Here is a 27,089-nt window from a genome sequence, read left to right as displayed (position 1 = left end):
TCCAGGACGAGCCCCCCTTTGCTTGGGGAGCCAGGGCCTGGCTTCAAGGAGGGGGTGTTGGGACAGCAGGGGCCGGGCCCGGACGCCTCGGCCTTCCGCCGCAGGCCCGGGCCGGTGCGTGCCCCGCCTCCCAGGCTGTAGCATGGCGGCCATGGCAGGCGGGGGAGGCCGTGCTCCAGGAAGCAGAGGCCATCTCCAGATGCCGCACGCTCAGGCAAAACCAGTAAGAACGTCCCGCAGTTAGGCTCCCGAGGCTCCCCAGCTCCCTTCCCCAGGCCAGGCCCTGGGTGCCCTGGGAGGCCTGACCGGCACTGCAGGGGGGCCGGGGGGCTGGCGAGGGAGGGGTCAGCACGGAGCAGGGCCTGGGCCAGCCTGGCGTCTGGGCTGAGTGCGGCTGTGTGCTCGACAGATGGACACGTGGCTGTACACTGGAGGGTGTTTCTGCCACAGCCAGGGTCCTCCCAGGGAGTCCCCACCTCTGAGCCGCAGCCTCCCCACTGACACGCGTAAGCACACACGTGTACTCACCTGTACACACGTGCACACATATGCACTCACACACGCACTCATAACATGTCTGCACTCAGGCATGCACACGTATGCACACACACTCATACACACGTATGCATGCACGCACTCACACGTATGCACTCAGGCATGCACACATGCACATACACACGTATGCACTCACGCTCATACACACGTGTGCATGTATGCACGCTCATACACACGTATGCACTCAGGCATGTACACGTATGCACGCACGCACACTCATACACACGTATGCACTCAGGCACGCACGCACACTCATACACACGTATGCACTCACGCACGCACTCATATGTATGCACTCACGCACACTCATACCCACGTATGTGCTCACGCTCGTACACGTGCACACATATGCACTCATGCACACACATCCGATCAGGCATGCACACATGCACTCATTCACATATGTGCACACGTATGCACTCACATGCACACTCAGGTTTCTGGGACCCAGGAACTGGTCCCTGGTCTCTCAAGGTTCAGACACTTGGGACCCTCTCCTTGGGGAACTGTCCCCTCCTCGGCCTGCCCCAGGAGCACCCACACTCGTGGCAGGCAGAGTAGACCAGAGGGACCCCAGCTCCAGAAAGCCCTCAGGCTCGGGGCCCATACGGTGAGGAGGGCGGGGTCCCCTGGCCTGGCCCCCACCATGCCGGCTGCTTCCTTGGAGTGACCAAGGCACCCTGCCAAGGTCTTGGGGACGTGAAGGCAGCTAGAAGGACAGAGGGCCCCAGCCTGGTCCCTAGGCCCAACCAGGACATCCCCTGCCAGGAGCCCCTGATGCGGCCTGTGAGCCCCCAAGGCCAGGGGCTCCCCACAAAACCTCATGGGTCCCAGACCCTCCCCCTGAGCCTCTGCAGGTGCCAAGGGCAGGAGTGCAGGCCAGGAGCAGCCCTGGACTGAGTGCCCAGGTAACGGCGGTGGGAACAGAAGTGGATCGTGCGGCGAGCTCAGGAGGGACGGAGGTCCCCGAGAGTGCAGCTGGTGTTAAGGTCCAGCTCGTCCTCCCGGGGACCCTGGTGCCGGCACCACCCTGCAGAGCAAGGCTCCATGCCGCCCCCAGAGCTCGTGGTGCATTGGCCCTTGGCTCCCAGTGGTGACAGCATTTCTGACAGCCTCCCCCAGTCGCCCACCCCCCACCAGGGTCTCCCTGCAGTGCTCGCTCCATCAGCCACTTGCCCCAGGTCTTCGGCTGTTTCTGAGACCCCAGTCCAGGCAGTGTAGGGAACGTTCCAGGTCAGACCCAGGGCCTGGAACCAGGCTCAGACGCCCTCCCAAGACTGGGGGAGGGCAGGCCCGTGTGTGCAAGCCAGGGGCTCCCACCAGCCGCCCACCCTCCTAGGAGGTTTCCCAGGGCCTGCTGTCCAGAGACTGGCCACACTCCACAGTCGGGGTGATTTTATTTCTAGAAAAGGTGGCAAGCTCCACGCTACACGGTGGCCAGTGCGCACAGAAGCGGGCGTGGCGAGGCCCACAGGGAACGGCGTCCCCGCACAGGTGCCCCCACGGCCCCCAGATCAGAAGGTGGGTGTCCGGGGGGCTCCGTGTTGTAGGAGAGCCCAGCGGGCGGCGTGGGTGCAGCCAGGGCCGCGAACGCCCTGGAGCCAGACCGAGAGGGCCGCAGCCCTGCCCGCCCCCCGCCCGCCTGCCCGCAGACTCCGGGGAGGGAGTGGGGGGGCCGGGAGAGGCAGGTGCGGCCGCGGCTTCAGAAGCCCTTGTCGATGCTGAGGCTGCGGCGGGTGACGTGCTCCAGCTCCCCGGACACGTAGTCGGCCATGCTGATGCGGTAATGCGCCAACATCTTCAGCATGAGCCGCAGGTTCAGCCACCACTGCTCCCGGGGCATGCGGTGCCTGTGGCGGGGCGGGATCGGGGCTCAGGGGCAGCCCCCCCGGGGACAGCCCCGCGGTGCTGTCAGGGCCGCCCCTCCCGCGTCTGCCCCCAGGACGGGCTCGGCACAGGCCGGCTGGGCGAGGGAGGCGCGGGGTGGCCCGGGGCATGGGGACGGGCGGTCCAGCGCTCTCTTCAGAGGCACTCACTCAAAGTCCGTGTCCTTCTTGAGCTCGGTGACGGGGCTGAAGGCCACCGCCTTCTTCTGCAGGCCGATCACGCAGGCCGAATCGGGGGCGTTGGCAAACACTCGTCCTGTGGGCACAGACTCTCGTTGGCAGCCCTGAACCCTGGGCCCTGGCAGAGGGCAAGGTCAGGCCCAGGGCCACCACCCCATCCTGCCACGCACCATTGCGGTAGACCGCCCGCAGCTTCTCCGACATCCAGAGCATGGCCTTCACCCCGAGCTTGGTCCCGTAGTTCCGGTCAAAGGGGGTCGGAGCACCGCCCTGGAAACGCAGCGGGGGAGGAGGCAGGTGGGCGCTCCAGGAGCCCAGCAGCCTGGCCCCACCGTGACCTCAGGGAAGCCCCCCTCCCGGGCAGCTTCTGACACCCCGTGCCCTCCCACCCCCCTGTATTTCCAGTCCGTTCCCTCTTTCTCCACCCCAAATCCGGCCGGAGAACCACCTCCAGAGGCCGGCAGGTGGGCTGCCTGCTCATCCAGTCGGGTGGCCTCCGTGGGCCCCCCATCGGACAGGCGCGGCCCACCACCGGCAAGCACGGACTCCCCCAGGGAGGGGGGCCCTCCCTCCGTGGGCTGGGAAACCACACAGCTCGGGCTCCCTGCAGGCCCAGAGGAGGGCAAGCACGGAGGGGGCCGGGCCTGGCCCGTCCTAGTGCTGAGGCCTCGGCGGGACAGGAGCCTCGCCCTCCGCACCTGCGCTGAGGGATGAGGAGCATGTGGCCGGGTGCACGGGGAGGGACCCTCATCCTGCCGGAGCCTCCCGGCCCCGCAGCCCAGGCGCAGACGGGGACAGAGGCCAGCACCCGCCCCCCGCCCGTACCTGCTGCAGGTGGCCCAGGACGTTGGTCCTGCAGTCAAACACGCCCTTCCCCTCAGACGAGTACAAATTATACAGAAACTCCGTGGTGTAGTGCTCATGGCACTTCTCGTTTCTGGAAGGAGGGCCGGGCCTGCGTTAAGTGGGAGCCGGCTGGGGTCTCGTCCCAGACACTGAACCCCCACCGGGCCGAGCCACAGACCAGTTCTGGGAGAGGGCACGGTGCCCCTGGAGAGGCCCGTTGGCCTGGCTCTGCCCAGGTGCCCCTCCACAGCAGCCCCGACCCGCAGCCTGCGTCCCGAAGCCCCACCGTGGCTCAGGCAGACCCCCTCCCGCCCGGCCCACCTCCCGGCGGCCTCACCGGAGCACGAGGCCCCTCTGGATATCTGTCTTCATCTTCTCCGTCATGTGCTCCACGTTGGCCTGAGGGCGCGGGGGAAAGGCAGCGTGAGCCGGGAGTCAGCCGGCTGTGAGGGCAGGAGTCCCCCAGGCCGGCCCACCCTGGAGCCTGGGTGCCCCAGGGGCCGTGGGGAGGCCTGCGGGCCCAGCTGGGGGCAGCAGGGCCCCGCTGAGGGGGCCAGGCCAGGAGACCACGGCGGCCGAAACGCAGACACAGGGTGGGGGGACTGCGTGCGCCTTAAGAAGGGACCCCACTCAGCCCTGCCGGGGGGTCTGCAGCGGGAGACGGGCTCGGGGCTCAGCTCACTTTCAAGTCTTGGATGTTGAAAGGGTCCTCAAAGACGTAGGCGGCGTCGGCGCCCACCGCGATGCCCGTCACCGTGGCCAGGTAGCCGCAGTAGCCCCCCATGGTCTCCACGATGAACACGCGGCGCTTGGTCCCCGAAGCCGACTGCTTAATGCGGTCACAGCTCTGGGGGGCGGGGGCAGTCAGGGCCTCCCCGTGGGCCAGGGGACCCACCCAGGACCCTCCCCGGGGTGGACTGTGGTGGGGGCGGAGGCCAGGACAGCCCCGTGCCCGCCGTGCCTAGGGCGTCACAGCCCTCCCCACGCGCTCCCCACAGGGCCCTGTGAAGCAGGGTCCTCACTGGGGTCACTGTGCGCCCGGGCACAGGGCGTGTCAGCAGCACCTACGGGGTGCAGGCCAGGGACGGGGCTACGAGGCTCTCATGTTGGGCCAGGGAAACACTGGGCCTTCATTTTCTCATCTGTCAATGGGACCGTGGGGTCGTGGGAACAGGGGACCAGGTGACACAAAGTCCACACTCTGCAGATGCCAACAATGACGTGACGCCGGATAGTTCTAACCCAAAAGCGTCAGAGTTTGAAAGGGAAATTATAACATTAAAGAACTGAGAAAAGAAAAATGAGACCAGTAGGTTACTGGGGTCTGAACCATGAGGTTAAATCCCAAGTAAGAGACAACCAGCAAAGTCGAGAAAACTGCTCCAGTGTTTGCCAAAGGATCAATATCCTACTTCTGTCTGTAAAGAGCACTTACAAATAAAAAACTCACTAAGAGAAAAATGGGCAAAAAAATAGGAAAAGGTCACCTTCCATAAAATCCTCAAAAGGGCAACAAACAGAGAAAAAAGTTCAACTTCACCAGCGATCAGAGCATTCTTCCCGTCGTGGAGGCAAAGAAAACAGGACTGTGTTTGGTGCCGGTGAGCGGCAGGGGCCCAGAGCCCCCGAGGAGCTGTGGCGGCCCACAGCCGGTGAGATGGCAGGGGTGGGGGTGTGAGATCATGGGGTCTCCGGGTCGGCAGATGGGGGGCTCCTGTAGTCTCGTTTGTTCTATATGGATTTTCCCCCTTCTCTAGCAACACGCAGAAGCTGCTCGGGTCGGCCCGAGGCCCCCACACACACAAGTGCTGACCCCTTGGGGGCAGTGGGCTCACGGGGGGTCACAGGTGGGGTGGGAGAGCCATGGGGAGGCCCCCACGGGGCCCCAAGCGGGCACCCACCCTCCCACGTCCCAGCCGGGGGCCTGGGCTCTCCCGCGTCCACGTGCAGCTGGTCCACGTGCAGCCGTTCACTGGACGGGACCGCGGCCCGCGGCCCACACGGGCATCAGCCCCGCTCGGTCGGTTCTGGCCCTGACAGCCCAGGGCCTCGTGCCGCAGGACCCAGAGCCACAGCCCTGCCTGACACCCAGGCGGCCTCCCTCCCCGCGGCAGCCCCCCGGGAGCCCGCCGCACGCCCACCCGCGTCCTGCCCGAGCGCGGCACGGGGCCTGGCGTCACCTCCATGGCGGCATTGACAGCGGTGTCCGAGCCCAGGCTGAAGTCGGTGCCTGGTACGTTGTTGCTGATGGTGGCTGGGATGACGCACATGACGATGCAGAGCTCCTCGTAGCGCCCGCGTGCCTCGACCAGCTGCAGCACCCCCTCGTAGGCCTGTGGGCGCACGGGCGGGCAGGGGCTCAGGGCCGCCCGCGGGGCCGGGGGGGCCGGGAGGAGGCAGGGCGAGGCGAAAGCGGGCTCCCGGGCCAGGCGTCCTCGGCCCGCCGTGTGCCTGGGGCGGGGTGCCGGGACCCAGCTGCTCCCACCCCCCGGGCCGCGACCAGGCGGACCCCACCCAGCCGGCTGCGCGGCCGTCAGCCAGCGAAGCCGGACTCCGAGGAGGACGGGAAGGAGGCCTGCCCGCCCTGCTGTGACCCATCCCCGTGGTGCAGGCGGCAGGGGGCCGGGGCCCCTCCGGGAAAGGGCAAGAACGGGCAGGTGTCATTTACGGGGGCTGGCTGAGCGCCAGTGTCACCCCGGCGCGGGCCGAGGTGCTCAGACCTCCGCCCGGGAGCTGCACGAGGGACCCCACCTCACAGGCGGGTCGGGCCACAGCCGGGAGGGGACGGACGAGGAGGCCGTGGGGCTCGCCGCGCCAGGCTGCCCACCCCCACCAGGAGCTGCTGCACCTCCCCCTGCCTCTCCCCTCCGTCCCCCTGCCCCCCCACCTCCTCCTCACCAGCGCCCGGTTGCCAGCACCAATTTAAACTGTGAAGCCTACACTGGACCCCGTGGCCCCCAGGAGTCCGGCTGTGGCCCGTGGACTTCCCTGCACCCGGCAGCGGCCCTCACCTCAAAGCCACCGATGACCAGCAGGGCGTGGATGTTGTGGGTACGGATGTTTTCCACTATCTTCTCCATGTAGCTCTTGGGCAGCGTCCTGCAGGGGACACGAATCAGACGAACGTGGTGCAGCACGCCAGGCTGCCAGGACCTGCCTCCACACGGCAGCTGACCGCAGGGGACGGTGGGCCCTGGACATGGTGCTGTGATGCCCGTTTAGAGGCCGAGGCAGAGGCTCAGCGCCGGGGGGACACGGAGTCCCGAGCACCGGCGCGGGAGGGGGCGCATGCTTCCTGCCGCCCGGGAGCCCACTCCCTGCCCAAGAGGATGCTCTCCGCCGGCGTGGGGCCTCCTGGGCAGCTTTCCCCTGCACAGGTGACCTCGGGGCGCTCTCGGCCACAAAGGGGCAGGCAGGAGGGTCTGCAGCCCGCTCCGGGCAGGCCACCAGCTAGAAGTGGGGACCCAGTCCCCGGCCACGGGGCAGGAGTCCCCTTGCAGCCCCCACCCCTCCTGAGCCTGCTCCCTGGGTTTCCCGCCCCCCACTGCCCACGGTGGCCAGGGAGCCCGGGCCCTCGGCCAGCAGCTCACCTCTTGGTCCCCAGCATGGAGCCGCCACGGCCCAGCCAGCCGGCCACGTCATGCCAACTCACTTCTTGTACCTGCAGGGGAGGGGGGCATGCAGCCTCAGGGGGACAGCCTGGGGGCACTCACCTGTTCTTCCTCAGGTGACAGGTGTCCCCATCTGAGAGGGGACAGAAGCTGTGCCAGGCGCTGAGCGGCACACTGCAGGTCAGAGCACGGTCCTGGGCCCCCCGCCAGGGGAACTAACCCCTCTCCAAAGAGCCTGTTACCCCCCTTCTTTGTGGACCTGAGCTGGGCCATCGCCTGTGACTCCGTCCCCTGAGCCCCCTGGTCCTTGTCCGCTGTGAGCAAGCTGGGGGTGGGTCACACGACACACATGGGCCACCGCGGCAGGAGCTGGGCCGCGTCCCTGCTGCCCGCACCCACCTGACCCTTGGCCAGGCCTTCGAAGCCATCGTGCACGACGTACACCGTGTGGCCCTGGGAGATGCCGGACCGCACGGCCGAGCGCACCGCCGCGTTCATGCCAGCCGCCGGGGCGCCCACGTTCAGGATGGCCAGGGAGAAGTTGGTCTTCAGAGAAGAAAAGGGGACAGGAAGGTGAGCACGGGGCCGGGGAGGAACCAGCAGACCCAGACGGAAGTCAGCGAGAGCGCGGCCTCCGGAACCGGGCCCGGGGTCTCGTGGCCGCCTGCACATTTCCCTGAGTGGACACCGCTGGGAATGACATTCGTCTGCCCTACGACGCCACGAGTGTCTGGCCAAGACCCAGACGAGCCATGGTGCAAGCCCGGCTCGTGACCCGCCAGGGCCTCAGCCAAAGGTGTCAGCGGGACTGTGGTGGCACCCAGCCAAGCATGCTGGTGGGGGCGGCGGTGAGGGTGCGGGCCAGAATCAGTGCCTGTCTGGAAGCTTCCAGCAATCACGCCACACTCCGGGCTCAGGCAGCCAGTGCCCCATGCACTTGGCAAGCGGCACGGATGCATAGCGAAGGGGGCCACAGAGGTCACGGAAGTTTTCTAGGAGCCACGTTAATCAAGTGCAAAGAAGCAGGTGACCCTATTTTAGTAACAGGGTTGGTTTAACCTGACGAACTAAGTATCACCTCAACCTGGAATCAACGTGAGAGACTCCAACAGGCTCTCACATCAGCTTTCCAGACCGTGTCCCAGAGCCCGGCGCGTGCTGGGCACACACAGCCCCCCTCGCTGGGCAGCCGTGTCCTGAGCACTCCGTGGCCACACGTGGCCACACGTGGCCAGCCAGGGGCTCTGCCAGGCAGCGTGGTTCTAGTGGGTCCTGGGAACACAGCCCTGCCGCCCCGGACGCGGTCACACCGCCACAGTCCCAGACGGGGAGACCACGCCACTGGGCCGGGGGTGCGGCCCATCCCTGACTAGCTCCTGGGATGAGCCGGGGCCAGGACCCCACTGTCCGGGACGGTCTCAACGGGACCCTTTCCTCGTCCCCGGGGTTTCGGAAACAAGTCCTGCTGTCGTCCTTACTTTGAGGAAAGCCCATTTCATGAGGCTTTTAGCTATTTTAGAACCTTTCATAAGCACTAGATTCCTCCTGTCCTGACCTACACCTGTGGGCCTGACTTAATGTCCTTCAGCTGTTGGCAAAGCAAGCGGCCAGGGTCACGTCCAGGCCCAGGACCTGCTGGTCAAGCAGTAGCCGCGCCTCTCAGCTCACAGCTCAGACCCCCGACGGGAGGGAGGGTCCACGGGCTCCCCGGGCCAGCTCGGAGCTCCCTGCTTCCTGGGCAGGCCCCGACCCCGCGGGCGGGCAGACAGGGGCAGACCCTGGAAGCGGGGGCGGGCTCGGCCGCAGCCGCCGAGGTAACAGTGACCGAGGGGCCTGCGGCTCACACCACCTCACCTTCTCTTTGGAGAGCTTCTGGTGTGCAAGCAGCTTGTAAATGTTCCAGTTGTTCTCAAAGCTCCTGGAAAGGAAGCCGTCGTGCATCATGCAGCCCACAGCCACGGCCACCCCACTCAGCCACGAAGAAGCGGCCCACTACCCCACCCTAAGCCCTAGCTGGGGGCAGGCAGAACAGCCCTGCAGAACGCGCGGCCCGCACGCCCCGCTCAGCAAAGCACGTCCCCCGGGCCCCTCCAGGCCTGCCCCCGCTGCTTCCTTCTGTGGACGCCCCCCCCAGACCCCACCCAGCCGCCCTCTCCCCTCCGCCCAGCACGGCAGCTCCGCTCCACCCCACAGCCTGCCGGCTTCCAGTCGCAGGGACCACTGAGCCCCTGCTCCTGCCGTTCCACTCCCACTCAGCGGCACGGGCCTCAGGGCACAGCCGTGTACAAGCCACGCAAGGTCTGCAGTGGGCCCCCCACCCACACGGCCGCCGTGGCTCCAGGCCCCGGGAGGCCCTCACCTGCCGCGGAGCTGGATGGCCTCGTCGAACCTCTTCTCATCCATGGCCTTCTGCACCTCCTTTGTCTTAACGGAAACGAGAAACAGGCTGGAGGAGGCCTGGCGCACGCTCACAGCGGCCGCCGACTCGGTGGGCCTGTCCTGCACCTGCCGGGCCGCGGTCACTGCCAAGGCCAGCAGCCGGGAGGGCTGGCTGAGACCAGGCGGCCACCAGGTCTTCCCTGCAGGGCCCGCTCCTCCTCAGCTCCACGGGGCCCCGCCAGGGCCTCGGCACCAGAGCAGAAGCAGGGCCGGCAGCAGTCAGCAGCAGTCAGGCCAGAGGCCTTCCAGGGGAAGTATCAGGGAGGCCAAACCTCCACACCCCCTGACGCCTGCAGAGCCAGGGCCAGTGTCCCCAGTCCCTCTGCTCCGGCGTCCCTGAATGACCCCCACGCCTGCTGAGTCCACACAGGGGCTCTGGCCACCTGCTCGTCCTCCTGCCTCCCATCCTGCCCCGGACATCCCACCCTGCCCAGCCTGGAAGGTCAGTCCAGGGCCAACGGCTCCAGGAAGCTCCGTGACCCTGGCTGCCCCGGCTCTCTGCAGCTCCCACCCCTCTCTCGGGGCTCGTCCCACCTCGGGGACATGCTCGCACCTCCCTCTCCAACCCAGAGGACTGCAGGCCTCCGATGCCCCGAGGCCACGACAGGTAACAAAGGAGCAGCAGGGCCCCGCGCGTGTCCGGGGGGCAGAAAGCGCCCAGCCGGGTGGGGCGGTGTCCCTGCCGCTCCTGTGGGACTGGGGGGGACGCCACACCAGGGCCTCCTGGGGAAGGCAGACGGGGTGCAGCAGGCCCGCTGGCTGGGGCCCCGAGAGGCCCTGGAGGGACAGGTGGGCCTGTGGGGAAGGGGGCCGGCAGCGCAGAGCAGGGGCGTCTCTCTCAGGAGCCCCCAGCTGGCCCACCCTGGGCAGGCGAGCACTTACCACCTGCACACACTCCATGAGGGGCAGCCGCACCGACTGGTTCCCCGAGAGGCTGACCACGCAGGCCTGCGTGTCCGGTGTGGCTTCCAGAAGCGCCATGACCGCCTCCATGCCCATCTTGCTGCTCTGAGCGGGGAGAGGGGCGGGCGGGTCTCAAGCAGGTGCGCCCCCCCCAAGCCGCGTGCACATGACCCTTCTCGGCTCTGGGGCCACGCTGAGCTGGCCCCACACCGTGCACCCGACGTCCCTTCACCCTCACCTTCATCCCCCGCCCCCAACGCGCACACACACTGGCCGAAGCTCCTAGAACAGGTGGCACCAGAAATGACCTATGACCACCGTCCACGAGAGCCCCTCGGGGGGCTCGGACAGCCCTGTGAGGGAGGCTCGTCCCCCCCAGAGTCACCGCCTGACGGCACAGGTGGAAGCCGGAGCCCGTTCTCAGGGCTCTTTCCGCTATGACGAGGCTCCTCGCTTGGGCCCGTGCAGAGTGGTCCTCGTGCACGAGCCAATGATGGACACGGGCTGGCGGGCCAGGCGAGCTGAAACATGTGGGAACGGCCCTCCTTGGGGACAAATCACACATGCGGATCCCGGCACGGCCAACGGGTCCAGCCCGTGCTCAAGAAAGCAAGGCCTGCGGTCACTGTGGCCTGCCCCGCGAGGTCAGGTGCGTGCTACCCGGCCTCCGGCCGCACCCCCGGACGATGCTCCCGGGCTCCGAGGCTTTCTGCACGTTGCGAGCGAGGCACCGACTGCTCAGGTCGGCATCAGGAGCACCCGGGGAAGACCGTTCCTGTGCCGCTCAGGAGCACGGCCCGGGCAGCCCATTAAGGGGATCTGGGGTCCCTGAGCTCAGGCTCCTCGCCCCGGTGCCGTCCACCGTGTGCAGGTATGGCCCGTGGGCACGGGGCTCGGGACCAGCACAAAATGCCGCCGCTCTAGCTGTCCTCGGTCCCTGACCCGGGCATCTCGTGTCTTCTGCCAGCTTCCACAGACTGGCAGCCCAGTCTGTTCTCCTGCAGGGAGGGGAGACCCAAGCCGTCCCCGCACATCTCTGCCCCCCAGGCTCAGTGGAAGGACAGTGCTTGGCCCTGCTGTCCCGGGACCCTCGGGAGGCTCTCCTGAGCGCACCCCGGCAGCCTCACGCAGGGGGCACAAAGCGCCCAGCCAGGTGGGTCAGTGTCCCTGCTGCTCCGTGTGGGACTGGGGCGGGGGACACCACGCCGGGGCCTCCTGGGGAAGGCAGGTGCATCTCACCGCAGGCCCCAGGCCCAGGGTGACCGGCCCTCGTGGGTGGGCACTTTACCACCCATGGGGCCTTTCCGGGCCCCCAGACCCTGTCCCCATTTGGTGGCACAGGATTCCCACGTGGCAGAGGACCAGGAGCGACCCAGCAGTGATCAGGACAGTGGTGGCGCTCAGGCCACAATCCAGGCCTCTGCATCCCCAGGGCCTCCCCCAGACCCTAAGGGCTGTGGTGCCGGACTCAGAACCACCAGACGTCAGACCCTGGAAGGGCTGAGCCGTGCGCCTTGTCCTCTGTGCACCCCCTCCTTTCCTGCCAAAGCCATCGCCGGGGGGCTGGGAGCCTAGGTTGCTGAGGTGGGGGGCGGGGATGGAGGCTGTCGAGACACAGGACTCTAGCCCCACACTGTCCACCAGAGAAACGGAGGGGCCACACATCGGTCTCATCTACGAGGGCAGCAGCGGCGAGGAAATGCCCACCACACTCACCCACGCGTGCACACCCAGGGCCAGAGCAGGGCCCCACCTACCAGGATGCGGTCGAATGCCGAAGGGGTCCCTCCCCTCTGCACGTGGCCCAGCACAGTCACACGCGTGTCGAAGCCCAGCCTCTGGACCACCAACTGCTCATTGGGAGAGAGTCAGGGGGTCCTTGGGTTTAGTGGCCACCCCACGGGCCCCTAACCCTGGTCCTCACCACTCCCCATCCTCAGGGATGCTGGGGTGTGAGCCCCCCCGGGCCTGCAGAGCCAGCCCAGGACTCATGCCCACAGTACGTGAGTGTGGCCATTTCCCTGTGTGGGTGTGCATGGCAGCGTCCCTGCGGCCTGTGGTCCTGGTTCAGCCCCTCGTCAGGCTCCACCAGGCCTGTGGCTCTGGGCCGTCAGTGCAGACTCAGCGGATGGACTGGCTCCTGACTGGGAACACAGAGGCTGGGCGGCCAAAGAAAGGGGGCACAGAGGCTCCCCGGGCTGTGCCCTAGCAGGAGGATGGGGGCCCAGGGCCCTGGGGTGGAGGGCAGCAGATGGGTGGAGGTCACAAGGAAGGACTCCCCACCGCTGTGAGTCCTGCACTGGGTGGGGGTCACTGTCACCGAGGGGCCAGCAGGGGTGGGGCCCTGTCATGGGGATGTTTTTGGGGCCTGGACTCGGCCTCTGGGATGGGGGTTGGGCCTGCCCTGCAGGGAACATGTTCTGAACAAAGACTAGAAGCCGGGGGATGGGTGGCTCCCAACTGATGTGGGGCCCAGCTCGGCCTCTGGGGCCAGCCTTCTCAGGGAGCCCCCCGGCATGCCCACCCCACATCTGGCTATCGTCGGGAACGAGGAAGCACCCTCCAGGAGCCTGGTGTCCATGGGCCCCAGCAGGAGCACTTGGGGACTGGAGATAAAGGGGTGTCCGCCCCCACGGAGGCCCCACCCATCCTATGTGACCCAACCCCCTCCCCAGAACTCACGTCCTTCACGTAGCGGGAGGAGATGGGCTTCCCGTTGCGGTCAATGGCGCCCTCGGCGATGATGATGATGTTCAGTCGGGACCCCCTGCTCCGAGTCTAGGTCAGAGAGGCCCCGGGCTCAGCGGCCAGCCTGCAGACGCCTGCCCCCGACGCTGCAATCTGCGCCTTCCCCAGGGTCCACGCCCAGGGGCCCGCAACCCACACAGCAGGGATGAGGGGTGGACTGAGATGAGGGGGTGGGGAGGGCTGCAGGAGCGCCGCCGAGTGGGCGCCCTCAGAGCTGGGAACCAGGCAGACGGCACAGCGGGGGTTCGGCGCAGGTGCTCCCGGGAAAGCAGTCACGACAGGAAGCCACGCGGCGCGGCAGCCTCCCCAGGACTCGGGGCTGCCGGCCGGGATGCAGGGCAGAGGGGCCCTCGACTTAGGCCTCACAGCCAATCCTGCCAGCAGCTAACCTGGGACCCTGAGGTCACCTCCAAGCCTCAGTTTCCTTATCCTTAGAATGGGTGACCTCACGGTGCCGGCCACCAGCCAGGGCTTCCTGGAGCGAGACCCCCTCCCCTCCCCAGGCCGTGGAGGGTCGAAGGCGGCACCGAGCTCTCTGGGGAAAGCCCTTCCCAAGCCTTCATTTCTTCAAATATATTCAAAACATTCACTCTGGCCCACAAGCCCCCCGTCTGCCCCACAGCATCCAAAGAGCCTCAGAGAGGAAGACGGCCAGAGCAGCTCCTGTGAGCCCCAGTGCAAGGGAGGGAGAGGTGGGAGTGGAGGACTGCCTGGAGGAGGTGACACTGGTGCAGGTGAGCTGGGACAGGCAGAGACAGGGCAGCAGGTGGAGCAGAAGAGCCGGGGGGAGGGGGCAGAGAGGGGATAATATCTGTACCTCGCAGGTGGGGAATTGGAGGCTCGGGGAAGCTGAGGGAGGGCCCGAGGGTCTCACAGAGCAGGAAAGACCCTTCCAGAAAGGCCTGGCCCCACGTTCGCAGCGAGTGAGCCAAGGCCGAGGTCGACCAGGGACCATGCTACCGAGCCCCGCTCCACATGGTCAAGGCCACGGGGCCCCTGCTGAAGGAAAGAACTCCACCCACGGACAGAACATGGGCCTCTGGCCAGCCCCACCCGCTGGGCTTCACGTGGCCCTGCCCTTGGCCTCGCTGAGCCTGGGCAGAGATGTAATGCAAGGGGCCGGTGGGCGGCAGGGGCAGTGGATGGGACTGATGCTGCCACCATCCCATGGGGACAGGGACACTGAGCGCCAGCCCCGGGCCCACCCACCTGTCCCTCAGAGGACAGAGGGCCTGCATGCTGACCTCCCAGGGCTTCAAAACTGAAGAAAGGGGCAAGCCCCTGGGCGGCCTCGGTGCTCACCCTGGGGACGCAGGCCGAGCCTGAGTGTAAACTTCGGGGCTCAATCTCAGGGGGCCCCCCGCCTCAAATCCAGACCACAGCCCCTTGATCTGAAGGCCCCCCTCCCTACCTCAGGGCCCTCCTGTCCACCGCTGAGCCCTGCCCTGGCCGAAGGGCCAACCTGTGCTGGCTGGGGCATCTTGGGGCTCCCCAGGGCAGAGCGTCTGCCCGTTCCACATCAGCACCCCGACTCCATCCTGAAGGGCCAGAGCTGCGTCCCAAACACTCCGCTCGTCCCCCGGACAAGGCCTCAGCCCCCAGCTGCCTCTCCATCCCCTCCCGCCTCCACGGCCCATTTGGTGCCTCATCTGCTGGGGTCACTGCCCCATGTCCCATCCACCATCTTCAAGAGGCCACCTCCCTTGGCTCAGGCTCAGTGGCCACGGCCCCCAGGAAGCCAGCATGACCGTGACCCGCTCCTGCCCCCTCCCCAAGTCAGCACTGACCACGAGGAGCTGAGCCCGGGGCACTGTCCTGAGCGCCGTCCTCCTCCGCCTGAGGACGCACATCTGCCTCTGTGCCGTCTGGGCGGCTTGCAGCGGGAACCTCCGGGAGAAGACCGTCCCCACTCACCTCACCCAGCCTCTCACACATGAAGTTCTCCCAGCCATCCTCGGGGGGTGCCTCAGGGATGAACAGCCAGTCGGCCCCCGAGGCCAGGGCGGACACCAGGGCCAGGTACCTGGAAGAACAGGGTTAGGTGCTACCGCGGGCGGCGGGGTGCAGCCCGGCGCCACGGTCCGAACCCCGGGTCACGGGGGAGGTACGGCCCTGAGCCACAGCCAGGCCCCAAAAGCGGGACTCGCCACACCCTGAACTCTCACTCCTCCGGCGTCAAGTCAGCACCTGCCCCATTCCAGGCACCGTGGAGGTGCCAACACCCCCTCCCCCCACCGACCAGGGCAGCCCCCCGTACCCGCAGTGCCGTCCCATCACCTCCAGCACGAAGGTCCTCTGGTGGCTGTGGACAGGGAACAGGGTAGAATCCGTCAGTCCGCAGCCCGGTGAGCTGTCTGCCCAGCCCGGCCCGGCCCGGCCCAGCAGAAATAGCGTCGGGGCACGGGAGCGGCCGCCCACGGCCCCAGCCCTGCCCCGGAGGTGCCCCGGCGACCCAGCAGACTCAGGAGCTGCCCAAGCACAGACAGCCCACCCCACTGCCAGGGCAGCCGGGTGTCTGCACAAAAGGCCACCTCTGCCTCGGGTTCACCCCCAGCCTTTAGGCCGGTTTCCACGGAGCTGCTCCCACGGCGGAGGGCCACTCGCTGGGCCTGGCCATCCCTGGCCAGGAGTCTGAGCGCCCCGAGGGGTGCACCCCTGCCCCGGGGCTGGCGGGCAGCCTAACAAAGACCGCGTACAAAGCTGGGGCCCCTGCTGACCCTGCAGAGCAGCAGCCTCAGCCCCGGGCTGGAAGGCAGGATCCCAGGCTTGCCCGGTCGTGGGGGGGCGGGGGGGGCCCGCTCACCTCTGGGCGGTGGTGGTGATGGCGTCGATGACCTCCATGATGCGGTGCAGGGCCGAGTCGGTGCCGATGGTCATGTCGGTGCCGCAGAAGTCATTGTCGATGGAGCCCACCAGGCCCACGATGCTCAGGTGCGAGTACGTCCGCGCCGTGCCCTCCGAGATCCTGCCTGGGCGAGGAGCCAGCCCTGAGGCCCCGCCCCAGCCCCCAGGCCGTGGGGCCCCAGCAGGTCCCAGGCTCAGAGCCCCCCGCCCAGTCCCCGGGTCCTGCAGCAGGGGTGGGGCGGCTGCAGCAGAGGCTGAGCCCGAGAGACCTCCCGGGCAGCCTGGGAGAGTGCACCCCTCCTTCCCCTCCCTGGGGCCCCACAAGGACTGAACGCAACTCCCAGACGCCACTTTCCGACCTCAAACTGTGACAAGGTGTGTAACCCACGTCTGGGAATCACTTACAGACAGGACGTGTCCACACAGCACAGGATGGCCCCCGGGACTGCTGTCCACCCCCAGGAGCACGGATGCTGCCGGGGGGGCCCTGCCACTGCGCCCCCAAACACTGACGTCTCGCTACTGGCCGAACCCACCTGGCGCTCTGGGACACAGCCAGGGATGCCCTGACCTTGGGCCGGGCCAGGCCCTCTGCTCCCAGCCAGCAGGCAGATGCACCCCGCGTCCTCACGTCCCCATGACCTCGTCCTGCCCGCTCCTGCCGCCCCGGCCGCTGCGTGCCGGGCCCCCGACCCACCTGCCCCCACCAGCTCCTCCAACAGGCTGCCCCACTCGCTGCGGAAGATGTTGGCGCCCGTGAGGCTGCCGTCCCCGCCGATGACACACAGGTTGGTGATGCCGCGCTGCACGAGGTTGTAGGCCGCCGCCAGGCGTCCCTCCCGGGTGGTGAAGGCCTTGCAGCGGGCGCTGCCAATGATGGTGCCACCCTGCACGGACGAGACGGCAGCCTTGGGGTACGCGGGCGCTCCAGGGGGACCCCGGCACTGCGCAGCGAGGGGCTGGTGGGCCTCGCAGAACCGACAGAGAGAGAGGAGTCCAGGGGCTTCTTTGGAAGCCTGGCCAGGTGCCCCTGCTCCGGGGTCCTCCTCGCACTTACAGTGAGGAGAAGAATGCCCACGTGCCAGGCTCAGAAGTTCAAACAAGGTGGTGGAGAGAGAAGGCCCTGAAATCTGTAACGCGCGCACGCGCACAGGCCGGCCACCGGGCCACCAGCGCAGGGAGCTCCCTGAGCCGCCGCGAGAGGAACACGCCTTCAGCAGCGCGGCCCTGGCCAGCTTGGGTCCGGGGCTCCCCCAGGACGCGGCCACGGCGCACACCCGCAGGCCCGCTGTGCTCCGGCCAGACCTGGAGAGCAGAGCGCCCCGGGTCCCGCCACGCCGCTCGTGAGACCCGCCAGGCCGGGCCCTGGGCCCCAGACTTATGGGGCTGGTGCAGCGGCCCCAGCCTGGAGGCAGAGGCCAAATCCCCCCTCGTCTGCCCCCCACAGTGAACTCTGGGGCCGGAGAGCCGGGATGGCAGGGAGCCTCCCGGCGGCCCTCCTGAAGGTGCTCAGCTTTCCTCCCAAGAGCCCCTCCTGCCCCCTCTGCCCCTCTGTCCCCTCCTGCCTCCATGCCCTGGGCCCCCCACTCCTCCCCAAACACCAGCTCTTTCCGGCCCCTTCCACCTGCCTACCTTCGATGCTGCTTCACAGCCCAGCTTAGTACTCAGCCTAAAGCCCCTTCCCCAGGGCTGCTCACCCAGAACAGAGAGGCCACGGCCATCCTCAGACACAGGGTTAGAGCAGAACAAATGGCCAGATCAGGGTCTGAGGCCTGAGGGACCAGGCCATAGCCCCATTCCAGGACACGGCGCGGGGGGGGGTGTCTAGTGAAGCCCAAGAAGGAGGCTCATCCACGTCCCAGTGGACAGAGCAGAGCAGGGACGGCAAAGTGGGCCTATCCCACAGGTGCCTGGGGGAGTGGAGTCCATCAGGAATGCCTGCCCTGGGCAGGAGGGGTGGGCAGCGCCCGCGGGGTTGGCCGTGACTGGGCACCAGGGTCCAGCCCTGGCCCCCCACTGCTCCCGCTGACCCACCTGTGCCTTCCAATGATGATCGGCCACTTGAATGGCCCTGCCTCTGTAAGCTGGGGAGAGACACCAGCTTGCCTGCTGCCTCGGTCACTGGGAAGCTCAGCACGATGACCGAGGGGAAGACCAGGTAGAGGGTGGGAGAGGCCGTGGCGCACCTTGCCCAAAGGGTCTTGTCCTCCCTGCCCGCCCTTCGCTGAAGACTGAGCGTGATCTCGCAGCAGAGCCATCCTGGAGCCATCGTGTCCCCATGACCCCGGAGCCCGCCCGCTGTGGGATGGCGTTCGTGTGTACTTGTGTGTGTGCGCGCGCCCGTGTATGTGTGCGTGCATGGGCATGCTCATGGGCACCAAGGGGTCGCCCCACTGAGGCCTTACCAGCTGGATGATGTTGGAGACGCTGAGCCAGCTGGCCTGCTTGATGTTCTCGCCTCCTTCCACGAGGCCCTCGTAACCCTGAAACCAGAGGGGGGCCCGCGTGAGCCAGGCGCCCACGGCACGTCGGCCGGACAGGGCGCTGGGACGTGGCGCCCAAACCCCATGTGGCTGGCAGGGTCCTGACCGCCGAGGCTCCCCCACGCCCGGGGCCTGGGGACATAAAGCTGGGCTTGGCCGGCGGTCTCGGGCTATCAGAGGGAGCAGCCCAGGGCGCCCAGCTGGCCCCTCCAGAAGCCCTCCTGCCGGGCTGGGGAGCCTATTGACTAGAGCTGACACGCGGCAGAGGCTCGCCGGCGGCCGGCCTGACGAGCTCCCGAGCCCCGCACGCCACGTCCGAGACCAGAAACCTCAGCAGCCCAGCGCCCAGCGGCCCGCTGACCCGGAGCCTCCCGCCGAGGAAGCTGCTGTCCTGCCCCCTCCGGGTACCGACGGCCACAGTGTCTGCCCTTTGCGTCTGGGGGACCCACACCGCCAGTGCCGGGGTGCGTGGCCGCTCCTGCACCACCGTCATCCCGCGGCCCCACGGGCTTGTGATCTGTCCCCTGCTGATGGACGTCTGGGCGCTCTCCAGCTTGAGGCTCACAGAGCATGCTGCCAAGAACGCACACGTGTCCGAGCAGGGGCCCCATAGTCACCGGGTGTGTGGCCAGGCTGACGGCACGCCCACACGGAGCCCCCCGTGCTCGTGGCCACCTCCTCGCCAACGGGCAACACGGCCGGACGTCGGGTGCGCGCCGCCGCCCCGCGGCCTAGTCTCCGTTCCGAGGCTGTGTCGGTCCCTGCAGGTGGTTCTAACTGGAAGTTCCTAGGACAGAAGCCACCGGGGGGGCCTGGGAGGAGCGGGCTCCAGCGTCTTGCCCATTCTGCCATCATGTGGCCTACCCCTTTCTTAACTGTCGGGGTTCTTCATATGGTCTGGACACAGCGCATGTGTGTTTATGAGCAGCAAAAAGACGCGGCACCACCGCGCTGAGAGGAGCAGGGCTGCCTCCTCCCTGCAGCCCTCCCCGCCTCCTCCCCTCGGGCCAGTTCACCCTGTCGTCCATCACCTGGGCCTGCAGGGGCCTGGGCGGCGAGGCCCTGGGGCAGGCAGGGCAAAGGCTCCTGGCGGTGGGGGTGGGGGGGCAGGTGCCCACCCTGCCAGGGCCGCAGGGGGGCCTGAGGGACCACCAGGCTGCTTTCTCCCGCTTAGGTCTGGTCGGGACCCTCCCCCTCCCCCCATCTCCCTCAGGAATTTTCTGCCACTAGGACACAAGCCAGCCCCTCCCCCCCACCCAGGCTCCAGAAAAAGCAAGAAAATGACCTGAAAACCCACAGCTGACACCGCCCAGAGCAAGCAGCTACGAACAGGCAGCTCTGCGCCCACAGGAGCCCAGGACCGGGCGCAGGGCCCAAGCACAGTGCCAGCCTGGCCCCCCTGCCCCGCTGTGCACCCAGCACCCTGGAGACCCGGCCGTGGCCGGTCAGCTCAGCTACAGTCGAAGTCTGACAGACACAGCCCTCCTTTCCTAGCCTTGGAAACTTCTAGAATGTCTTTGCATACCTCGACCCACGGTGTGTCACCCCGCCCTCCCCCCACCCCTTCTCCCTCTCCAGCCCTGCGGCAGCTCCCTGCGTCACCTCTGAGCCCCGAGGTCCAGTGTTGGCTCCCGGGCCATTTCTGTATGAGCAGGCCCGCTTCCCGACCCTCCGGTGTCAGGACTGTGAAAAGCACATTCATTCACGATGTTGCAATAGCTTGCCCTAACATCCCTGCTTAACCGAAGAAACAGGTCACAGTCATGGAGGTAAGGACGCACCTGTCACAGGCACACAAGCTCAGGGAGCCCGGGCGGGACCCACCCCTCCCTGTGCATGGAACCAGCCAGTCCCTGGAGACTCTTCCCCTGTCACCCAGAAGGTTCTAGACCATTACCAGGTGTGCGCCCCCTGCCCAGCTGAGACTCTGCAAGCCTGGTCTGAGGGGAGGGCCTGCCCACCTGCTCACTGGCTCACCTACTCAGACATCCCCGCGCAGCCAAGGGCTGCGTGTGGACCGGCCTAAGCTGGGGCCAAGGTGCAGGGACAGGGACAGCCCACAGGCAGAGGAGGAGAGCTGGGGAGACGGAACTGGCTGGGGTTCGCTACAGTCTATGCAAAAAGTGAAAACAAAATAACACAACAGCCAAAACACCACAAGGCAACATTCCACAAGGGTGTGTGAGCTGGTGCCCATGCGTGGGTGTGGGAACCCGCAGGCTGGAGGGTCAGCCTCAAATCTGAAACAGGGATGGGGTGGGGGGGGCAAGGCAAAGGGGGCCACATTCAGCCAGAACGAGATAGAGCAAGAATGCTCTGTCACCCCCACTGTTACTATGGGTACTTTGGACACCATTTGCCCTGTGCGTGCTGAAGGGTGCAGGAGGGCTGGGGTCCAAGAAGGACGGGGCTGGATGAGGTCCTGGGGATGAGGTCCTGGTGGGGATGAGGTCCTGGGCCTCTGAGGGCCACAGCTCCCCCCCCACCCTGCACCTCAAGGGCCATGGCCCGCCCCACAAGCACCCAGGGTGGGCTCCCCACCTGCACCCCAGAGCCGGGGCCCAGCGCCTCCCGACCCAACACATTCTGACCAGCCTCCACGTCCCCATCCCTGCTCTTTGAACCATGAGTGGTGGTCAGGGGTCTGTCCTTCCTCCCCACGTGCTGGCCCCAGCACACAGCCCACCTAGCCGCCGTGGGGGGGCCCGGGACCCTGGCCCGCGCCTTACCTCGTAGATGAGGAAGACTTTGGCTCCCACGTAAATGCCCATGCGCGTCACAGCTCTGACAGCCGCGTTCATACCTGCGAGGGGGCGGGGCAACACTCATCAGTGGAGGCGCACACATGTCGGGACCCGGGACCATCGTCCCCTGCATCTCAGGGGGTACCGAGCCAGGAGTTCGAGGTCAACCCCGGGGGCCCGGTCAGGCACAGGGTGAACCACTGCAGGGCTGTTTCAGCTTCTGAGCATTCAGAGATAAGGTGCCCCTAGGGTTAAACCAGGAGAACCCGCGCCCGGCCTGATTCGGCCTGAGCCGGGGACCAGGTGGGTGCAAACGCTCCAGACACTTTACGGCCGCATCCAGTCCCACACGGGCTGCTCAGCAGAGCCCCCACCCCCCGCCCCACAGGGCCAGGCCCCGCCCTCGGGGGGTGAGAACGAGCAGCTGAGTGCTTGGCCCAAGATAGAAAGGGGGCGCCCACGGGGGCAGCACCTTCCAAACCCACCTCTCCTGCTCTGCTGCCGACTCCCAGGCCACGACAGCAGGGCGCAGCTCAGGGAGCCCACCGAGGGCAGTGCCCACTGGCCCCGAGGTCTGAGCCCCCTGCCCCCTGTCCTGGAGGGAGGGCGCTGTGAGGCAGGACAGGACGGTGCCCCGCTGGCCAGCATCTACGGGGGGTGCGGCAGCCTCAGGCAGTGCAGCTGGGCTGGGCTCCGGCTCTTGCCCTCCAGCCCACACACGCCAACAGAAGCCACCAGACTCCAGCAGGCCGCCCAGCCCCAGCCCCCTGGCCCTAGCAGCTACCCTGGAAAGATGAGCCCTCCCGGGGCAGGAGAAGGGGCAGCGTGTGGGAAATGCTCCACGCCCAGAGGACCCTCAGCCCCCCTCTTCACGGCTGCTTCTGAGACTGCAGCCCACAGACAGAAAGGTGTCTGCTTGAGGTCCCCTCCATGTCCTCGGGGACCGGGGCACAGTGGGCGCTCACGAGGTGAAGCTGAACCAAGCCCTCCGGGGCGGCCTGCAGAGCGGCCCCCTGCTGCTGCTGATGGGGGGGGGGATGGGGTCTTGCCCAGTGAGCGAGCCTCCAGGCGGCCGGATGGGCAGGTCACGTACCCTGGCCAGTGGCCCCAGTGCCACGCACCCTGGGTCCTATCCTCTGACGCCGGGTCTGGGGGCCAGATCGCAGAGGTGCCCTGTGTCGGTGCCCCCCAGAGACCACCGCCTCCTCCTCCTTCCTTCCTGCCAGTCCCGGCCTGCGAGCGCACACGCACATCCTGTGCTCTGTCCCAAGCTTAGGGAGCCCTCTCCCTGGAAGGCAGACCCCCCCACCCCAAGCCCCTGCCCTCTGGCCACCCCCAGCTGGGCCTACTGGCTTCCGGGGTCCCTCACCGCGTGTGTGCTCCACCTGGCGACCCCGGCGTGAGGACTCTGGGCCTCTACCCTGGTTACACAAGTCTCCCAGGTCTGCAGCCTGGAAGCAGGGCCCAGGGCTGCACAGAGCACTTGAGGAGGAACCCAGCAGACAGCCCCTCCCATGCGTAGGCTCTGGGCACAGGGCTCCCAGGAGAGCCACTATTCCCACTCCACAGACGAGAAGCTGAGGTTCCGGAGGGGGGGTAGGGGGCCTGCTGGAGCCCCAGCGGGTAAGGGCAGTGGCAGGATGGACCCTGACTTCTCCTTGTCCCCACCCAGCAGCCGAGGGTTCTGCTGCTGAGGTCCAATGCCAGGGGTTCCAGGGGCAGGGGCACCCGGACGACCCGGGGACAGAGCAGAGGCCAGCCGGGACCGGAGCTGGCCACACTCGCTGCTTACGCTCTTGACTTTAGCAAGAGAATCCCATTGCTGAAGAAATCATAAATGTCTCACGACCCCAAAGGGGGAGAAGTGGGGTTGCAGAGAATGAAGTTCAGGCAGGATCCCGGGGGGCACCACACACCCGCCAGCCGGTGTGTGGGGGTGGGGAGGGAGATGAGATAGCAGCAAACCTTCCCCCCCCCCGCCCCACCCCTGCACCCCCACCCTGCCCCAGGCCCCGGCCAGCCCAGCCTTTCCACTCTCTCCTATCTTGGGGCGAGGCCACTGTGGGCCCACTGCAGGCTCAAGGTCCAAGCCCCACCTCTGGCCGGGGAGGTGAGGACACAGAGCACAGGTGGGGACTGGTGGAGCAGGAGGGCAGTGGCCAGGGACCCAGGCCCACCGTCACGGGGTCATGATCATCTCCCGAGCCCGCCGGTGGGCTTGCCTGGGGCCCCGGACAGCGGAGGGCCCCCGGGCTCATGCTACCCCGTTCAGACCATATTATGGGACGGCGTGAATTTCAGAACAGGACTGGGCCAGCTGCCGTGGGGACGCGGCCCGAGGGCTGGCTTTCCCTGCACACCTCACTGTAAGCTGCTTCTCAAAAGAGCCTTTTCATTGTCCTTTAATCTGCTTTTCTTTCTCAAAATAAACCCTAGGCAGCAGCCCAAGCCCCAAGCCCCGGGCAGGGTCAGGAGAGCAGCTTCGGCCTCCGACCCTCGGCCCTGCAATGGGCCACGGACACAGCAACCAAACCGCAGTCTGAAGTCCACGCAGCTGTTCCTCACGTGACCTTTCCTCATCCGATCCCCGAAAAATAAATGTGTGAGAAAGTGGTGGCCATGTGGTGACACTGGGCTCGGAGGAACAACTTTAATTGTAGGCTGGGGGCCTGGCTGGGACGACACAAGGTGGGGGGCGGTGGGGGGGGAGCTAAGTCCCGCCTGCAGGGACGGGGGCGGGGGGGGCAGGTCCCACTCTTTCCTAGTCTTCTTACTTTCGCACCAAGTCTGCCCCCCCCCGCCCCCGCCTTCCCTCAATCGGCGGGCAGGAAGGCGGAGGCTTGGGGCGCCTGGGTGGCTCAGTTAAGCGTCTGCCTTCGGCTCAGGTCATGATCCCAGGGTCCTGGGATCGAGCCCCGCATCGGGCTCCCTGCTCCGCGGGGAGTTTGCTTCTCCCTCTCACACTCCCCCTGCTTGTGTTCCCTCTCTCGCTGTGTCTCTCTCTGTCAAATAAATAAAATTAAAAAAAAAAAAGGAAAGGAGAGGCTGGAGCCTGCAGAGGATGCTCTGCCCCCTCCCCCATTTACAAAGGGCCATGCTTGGGTCACATCGACACAGCCCAACCACCACCAGGTCTGGCCCTCTACTCCATGAGGCTGGTGGCTTTCACGCATTCCAACAAATGCAGAATTTTGCATCCAGGAGGAAAGTGCACCCCAAGGTCCCCACTCTCCATGGCTGCTGTCAGCCCGGCACCCGCACCGGAGGGCATGTGTCATCGGGTGCGTCATCGGGGCCCTGTGAGCTCAGCCTTTATTTGGAAGGCAACGGGGCCCCCTAAACTTAGAGAACCCATCCTCTGGAGCCAGATCGTGGGGGCAGAGCAGGCAGGAGGGCGAGCCAGCCCAGGGCCTGCACCCACGGACTGGGCTCAGGAATTACACACCAGAAAGGCTCCATTCTCCCCCTGGAATACCTGCTGGCCCCTGCATCTTCCTTCCAGCATCGGCCCTGAGCCCCGAACTGGGAAGGGTGTGGAGTCACCCCCCGTGGCAGCTCCAAGCATCGGACCCCAGGTTACCCTGTCTCCACGTCAGAGAGAGCGCCCGTGCTCTTGGGAAGTGAGGACACTCGCAGAGAAGGGCATGAGGCAAGGCGGCGAGGGCCGGCCACACTCCAGCCGCATCCGAGAGGCCCTGCCCGTTCTGGGTGAGAGCCAGGGCCAGGCTGGCCGCGTGGAGACCAGCAACGCACACAGGCTTTGCTCTCATCTGGCCCACCCGTCCGGGCTGACAGCTCCCTCGCGCCCAGGGCCCCTTCCTCCCCGGCCCTTCAGCCGCCCGCCCTGATGCCCCATCCTCGGCTTAGTCTGCGCCAGGAGAGGGCAGGGGCATGCCACCCACAGGGCTTTGCACCCGTCCCTAATGCGTGCCGCTTCACCTTCTCCAGCCCCTCAGGTCTCCTGTCTCCTTGTGCAGACGGCAGCGTGGGGGGCGGGGGGGGCAGCTCTGCGCCAGCAGGAACCAAGGGAGTCTGGGGATGTGCCTCTCCTCGCCTACACCCGGCCTCTCCCACGGTCTGATCGGGGACGATGCCTCCCCAAGGCCACGCTCCACGGCTGCGCCCCTCACCCTGCATGCTTCAGGCCGCCCCCACTGCCCAGCCAACAGGCAACAAGGGCCAGGCCCAGAGGGCTCAGCACCAGCTGCAGGAGGGCCCCTGCGCAGGGCAGCACGCCAAGGGCGGCTGATTCTGCCCTCCTGGGCTCGTGAAGGCCTCCTCCTCCTACCTCTTCCCTGCTTCTGAAGGGGGAATGGGGAGCCGGGGGCAGGGGGGAGAGGGAAGCAGAGAGCGTGTCTGCAGCCCCTGACGTGCAAGGAGGCAGACCCGGCCTATCCCTGCAGCAGTCTGCGTCCTGGTCTACTTGAGGTCCCTCCCGGGGTTCCGGGCAGGCATGGGGCTGGCTGGCTGAGCAGGGGAGGTGCCACACCGGCCCCCCAGGCCCGAGGCCCTGGACAGCAACAGTCAGGACGAGACCAGGCTGCGGGGACACACACCGACCCGCTGTGCCAGACCCCTCCGCGGGGCGCCCAGGGAGCAGGCCACCAGGAAGCTGGCTTCCCGTGCACAGAGGGGTGAGAACGGGTCTGCGCGCAAGAAAAGTCCCCAAGCCCAGCCAGCGCCGCTCCCACCCGCCGCTCTTCCCCACCTAGGCCTCCACCCGAACGGCTGTTCTGGTCCGTCTGCCACTCCCAGCCCGGCCAGCCCGGATGGAGGAGGGGACAGGGAAGGGGTGCAGCGTCTGAGCGGCCCCGAAGGGGAGGCGGTGGTTCGGGGCAGCACGACGGCCCCAGGTAGCGTGTCTGAACCAGGAAGAGCAGGGCTCCGGGGCCCGAGGGGCGACCTGCCCAGCCCCGGGCGACCTCCGCTCAGCGTGACCTCCAGGAAACGGGGTCCTGACACGTGCTGCCCGGAAAGGGGCGCGGGGAGCGGCCGGGCCGGCCCGAGGGGCGAGGGCGCCAGTGTGACGCCGCCACTCGCGCGCGTCCCGGGGCCACCGCGCCGCGCAGACACACCCCCGGGCGGCCGGGAGGCGGGGCGCGGACGCCGTGGCGGGCGGCACGTCCGCCGGCAGCTCGGGCGCGTCTGGCGGGGAGGGGGGCGGGCGCGGGCGCCGACAGGGGGACCCGCAGCGGGCCCGGGAGAGGGGCCCTGGGGGCGCAGGCTGCAGCGCGGGGTCGGCGGCCGCGCGCCCCCGGGTCGCAGCCGGGGGGGGAGGGGGCGAGCGCGGCCGGAGGGGCCCAGGGACAGGCAGAAACCACCCCCCCGCCGCGGCGACGGGCCCCGCGCCCCCGCCCACCTTGCGCATCTCCGCCGCTGGTCAGCACGCCGATGGCCTTGCCGGCCCCGGACATTCGCAGCTTCTCCAGGTCCACGGTGGCCATGGCGGCGCCGAGACGGGCCACGCTCGCTCCCGCCGGGGCCGCGCACTGTCGCCGGGCCCGCCCCCGCGCCGCTGTCCCCGCCCCGCGCCACGTGTGAGGTCACCGGCCGGGGGCGCGGGCAGGGGCGGGGAGTGCGGTCGCGAGGCGGTCCCCGGGCCCCGGTCCGACGACACGGGGAGGCATCCCCACCGCGACCTCTGACCGAGTAGGCCACGGTGTTTCAATTTGGCAGACGCGGCGCGTTGATGCGCAGTCCGTGCCACGAGTCCAGGGGCTATTAACCCGGACCTGCAGCCAGGCTTTCCAAGTGCCTTACAGACGGCCGGTCCCCTGCCCAACCCTGCGAGGTATTTGCAGTTCTAGGCCCGGTCTGTTTCAACTTTGCTTGTCAAGAAGTTGGTTGCAG

At 67.4% G+C, this 27,089-nt stretch overlaps 1 protein-coding gene across 2 annotated transcripts; it reads right to left on the bottom strand.

The window, feature by feature from the left end:
• Positions 1 to 1,935: 1,935 nt before the first annotated feature.
• PFKL (phosphofructokinase, liver type) lies at positions 1,936 to 26,769 on the bottom strand. Of its 2 annotated transcripts, none has more exons than XM_032392621.1 (22): positions 26,599 to 26,769; positions 21,225 to 21,298; positions 18,418 to 18,495; positions 16,710 to 16,899; positions 15,972 to 16,137; positions 15,426 to 15,470; positions 15,083 to 15,191; positions 13,103 to 13,198; positions 12,178 to 12,270; positions 10,400 to 10,525; positions 9,438 to 9,502; positions 8,933 to 8,996; positions 7,478 to 7,624; positions 7,058 to 7,128; positions 6,479 to 6,566; positions 5,648 to 5,800; positions 4,150 to 4,314; positions 3,805 to 3,866; positions 3,447 to 3,576; positions 2,792 to 2,891; positions 2,592 to 2,697; positions 1,936 to 2,405 (listed from the first exon to the last, which is right to left on the bottom strand). In XM_032392621.1, exons 1-22 carry the CDS (start codon positions 26,681 to 26,683, stop codon positions 2,258 to 2,260), a joined length of 2,361 nt encoding a protein of 786 aa, XP_032248512.1. In that variant the 5' UTR covers positions 26,684 to 26,769; the 3' UTR covers positions 1,936 to 2,257. The 2 variants fall into 2 exon arrangements, with proteins under 2 accessions (XP_032248512.1, XP_032248513.1); XM_032392622.1 differs by having other exon boundaries at positions 3,447 to 3,558.
• Positions 26,770 to 27,089: the final 320 nt, after the last annotated feature.

Source organism: Phoca vitulina, unplaced genomic scaffold, assembly GCF_004348235.1.
Source record: "Phoca vitulina isolate PV1807 unplaced genomic scaffold, GSC_HSeal_1.0 scaffold68, whole genome shotgun sequence".
NCBI lineage: Eukaryota > Metazoa > Chordata > Mammalia > Carnivora > Phocidae > Phoca > Phoca vitulina.
This window is presented reverse-complemented; position numbering and strand designations above follow the sequence as displayed.

Excerpts from the sequence above, each read along its gene's own strand:
- PFKL (XM_032392621.1), bottom strand. The coding sequence starts at position 26,683 with ATGGCCACCGTGGACCTGGAGAAGCTGCGAATGTCCGGGGCCGGCAAG. Across the intron at positions 15,471-15,971 it reads ATCACCACCACCGCCCAGAG|CCACCAGAGGACCTTCGTGC; the intron begins GTGAGCGGGCCC and ends CCCTGTCCACAG. Across the intron at positions 12,271-13,102 it reads CCTCCCGCTACGTGAAGGAC|TTGGTGGTCCAGAGGCTGGG; the intron begins GTGAGTTCTGGG and ends CCCAATGAGCAG.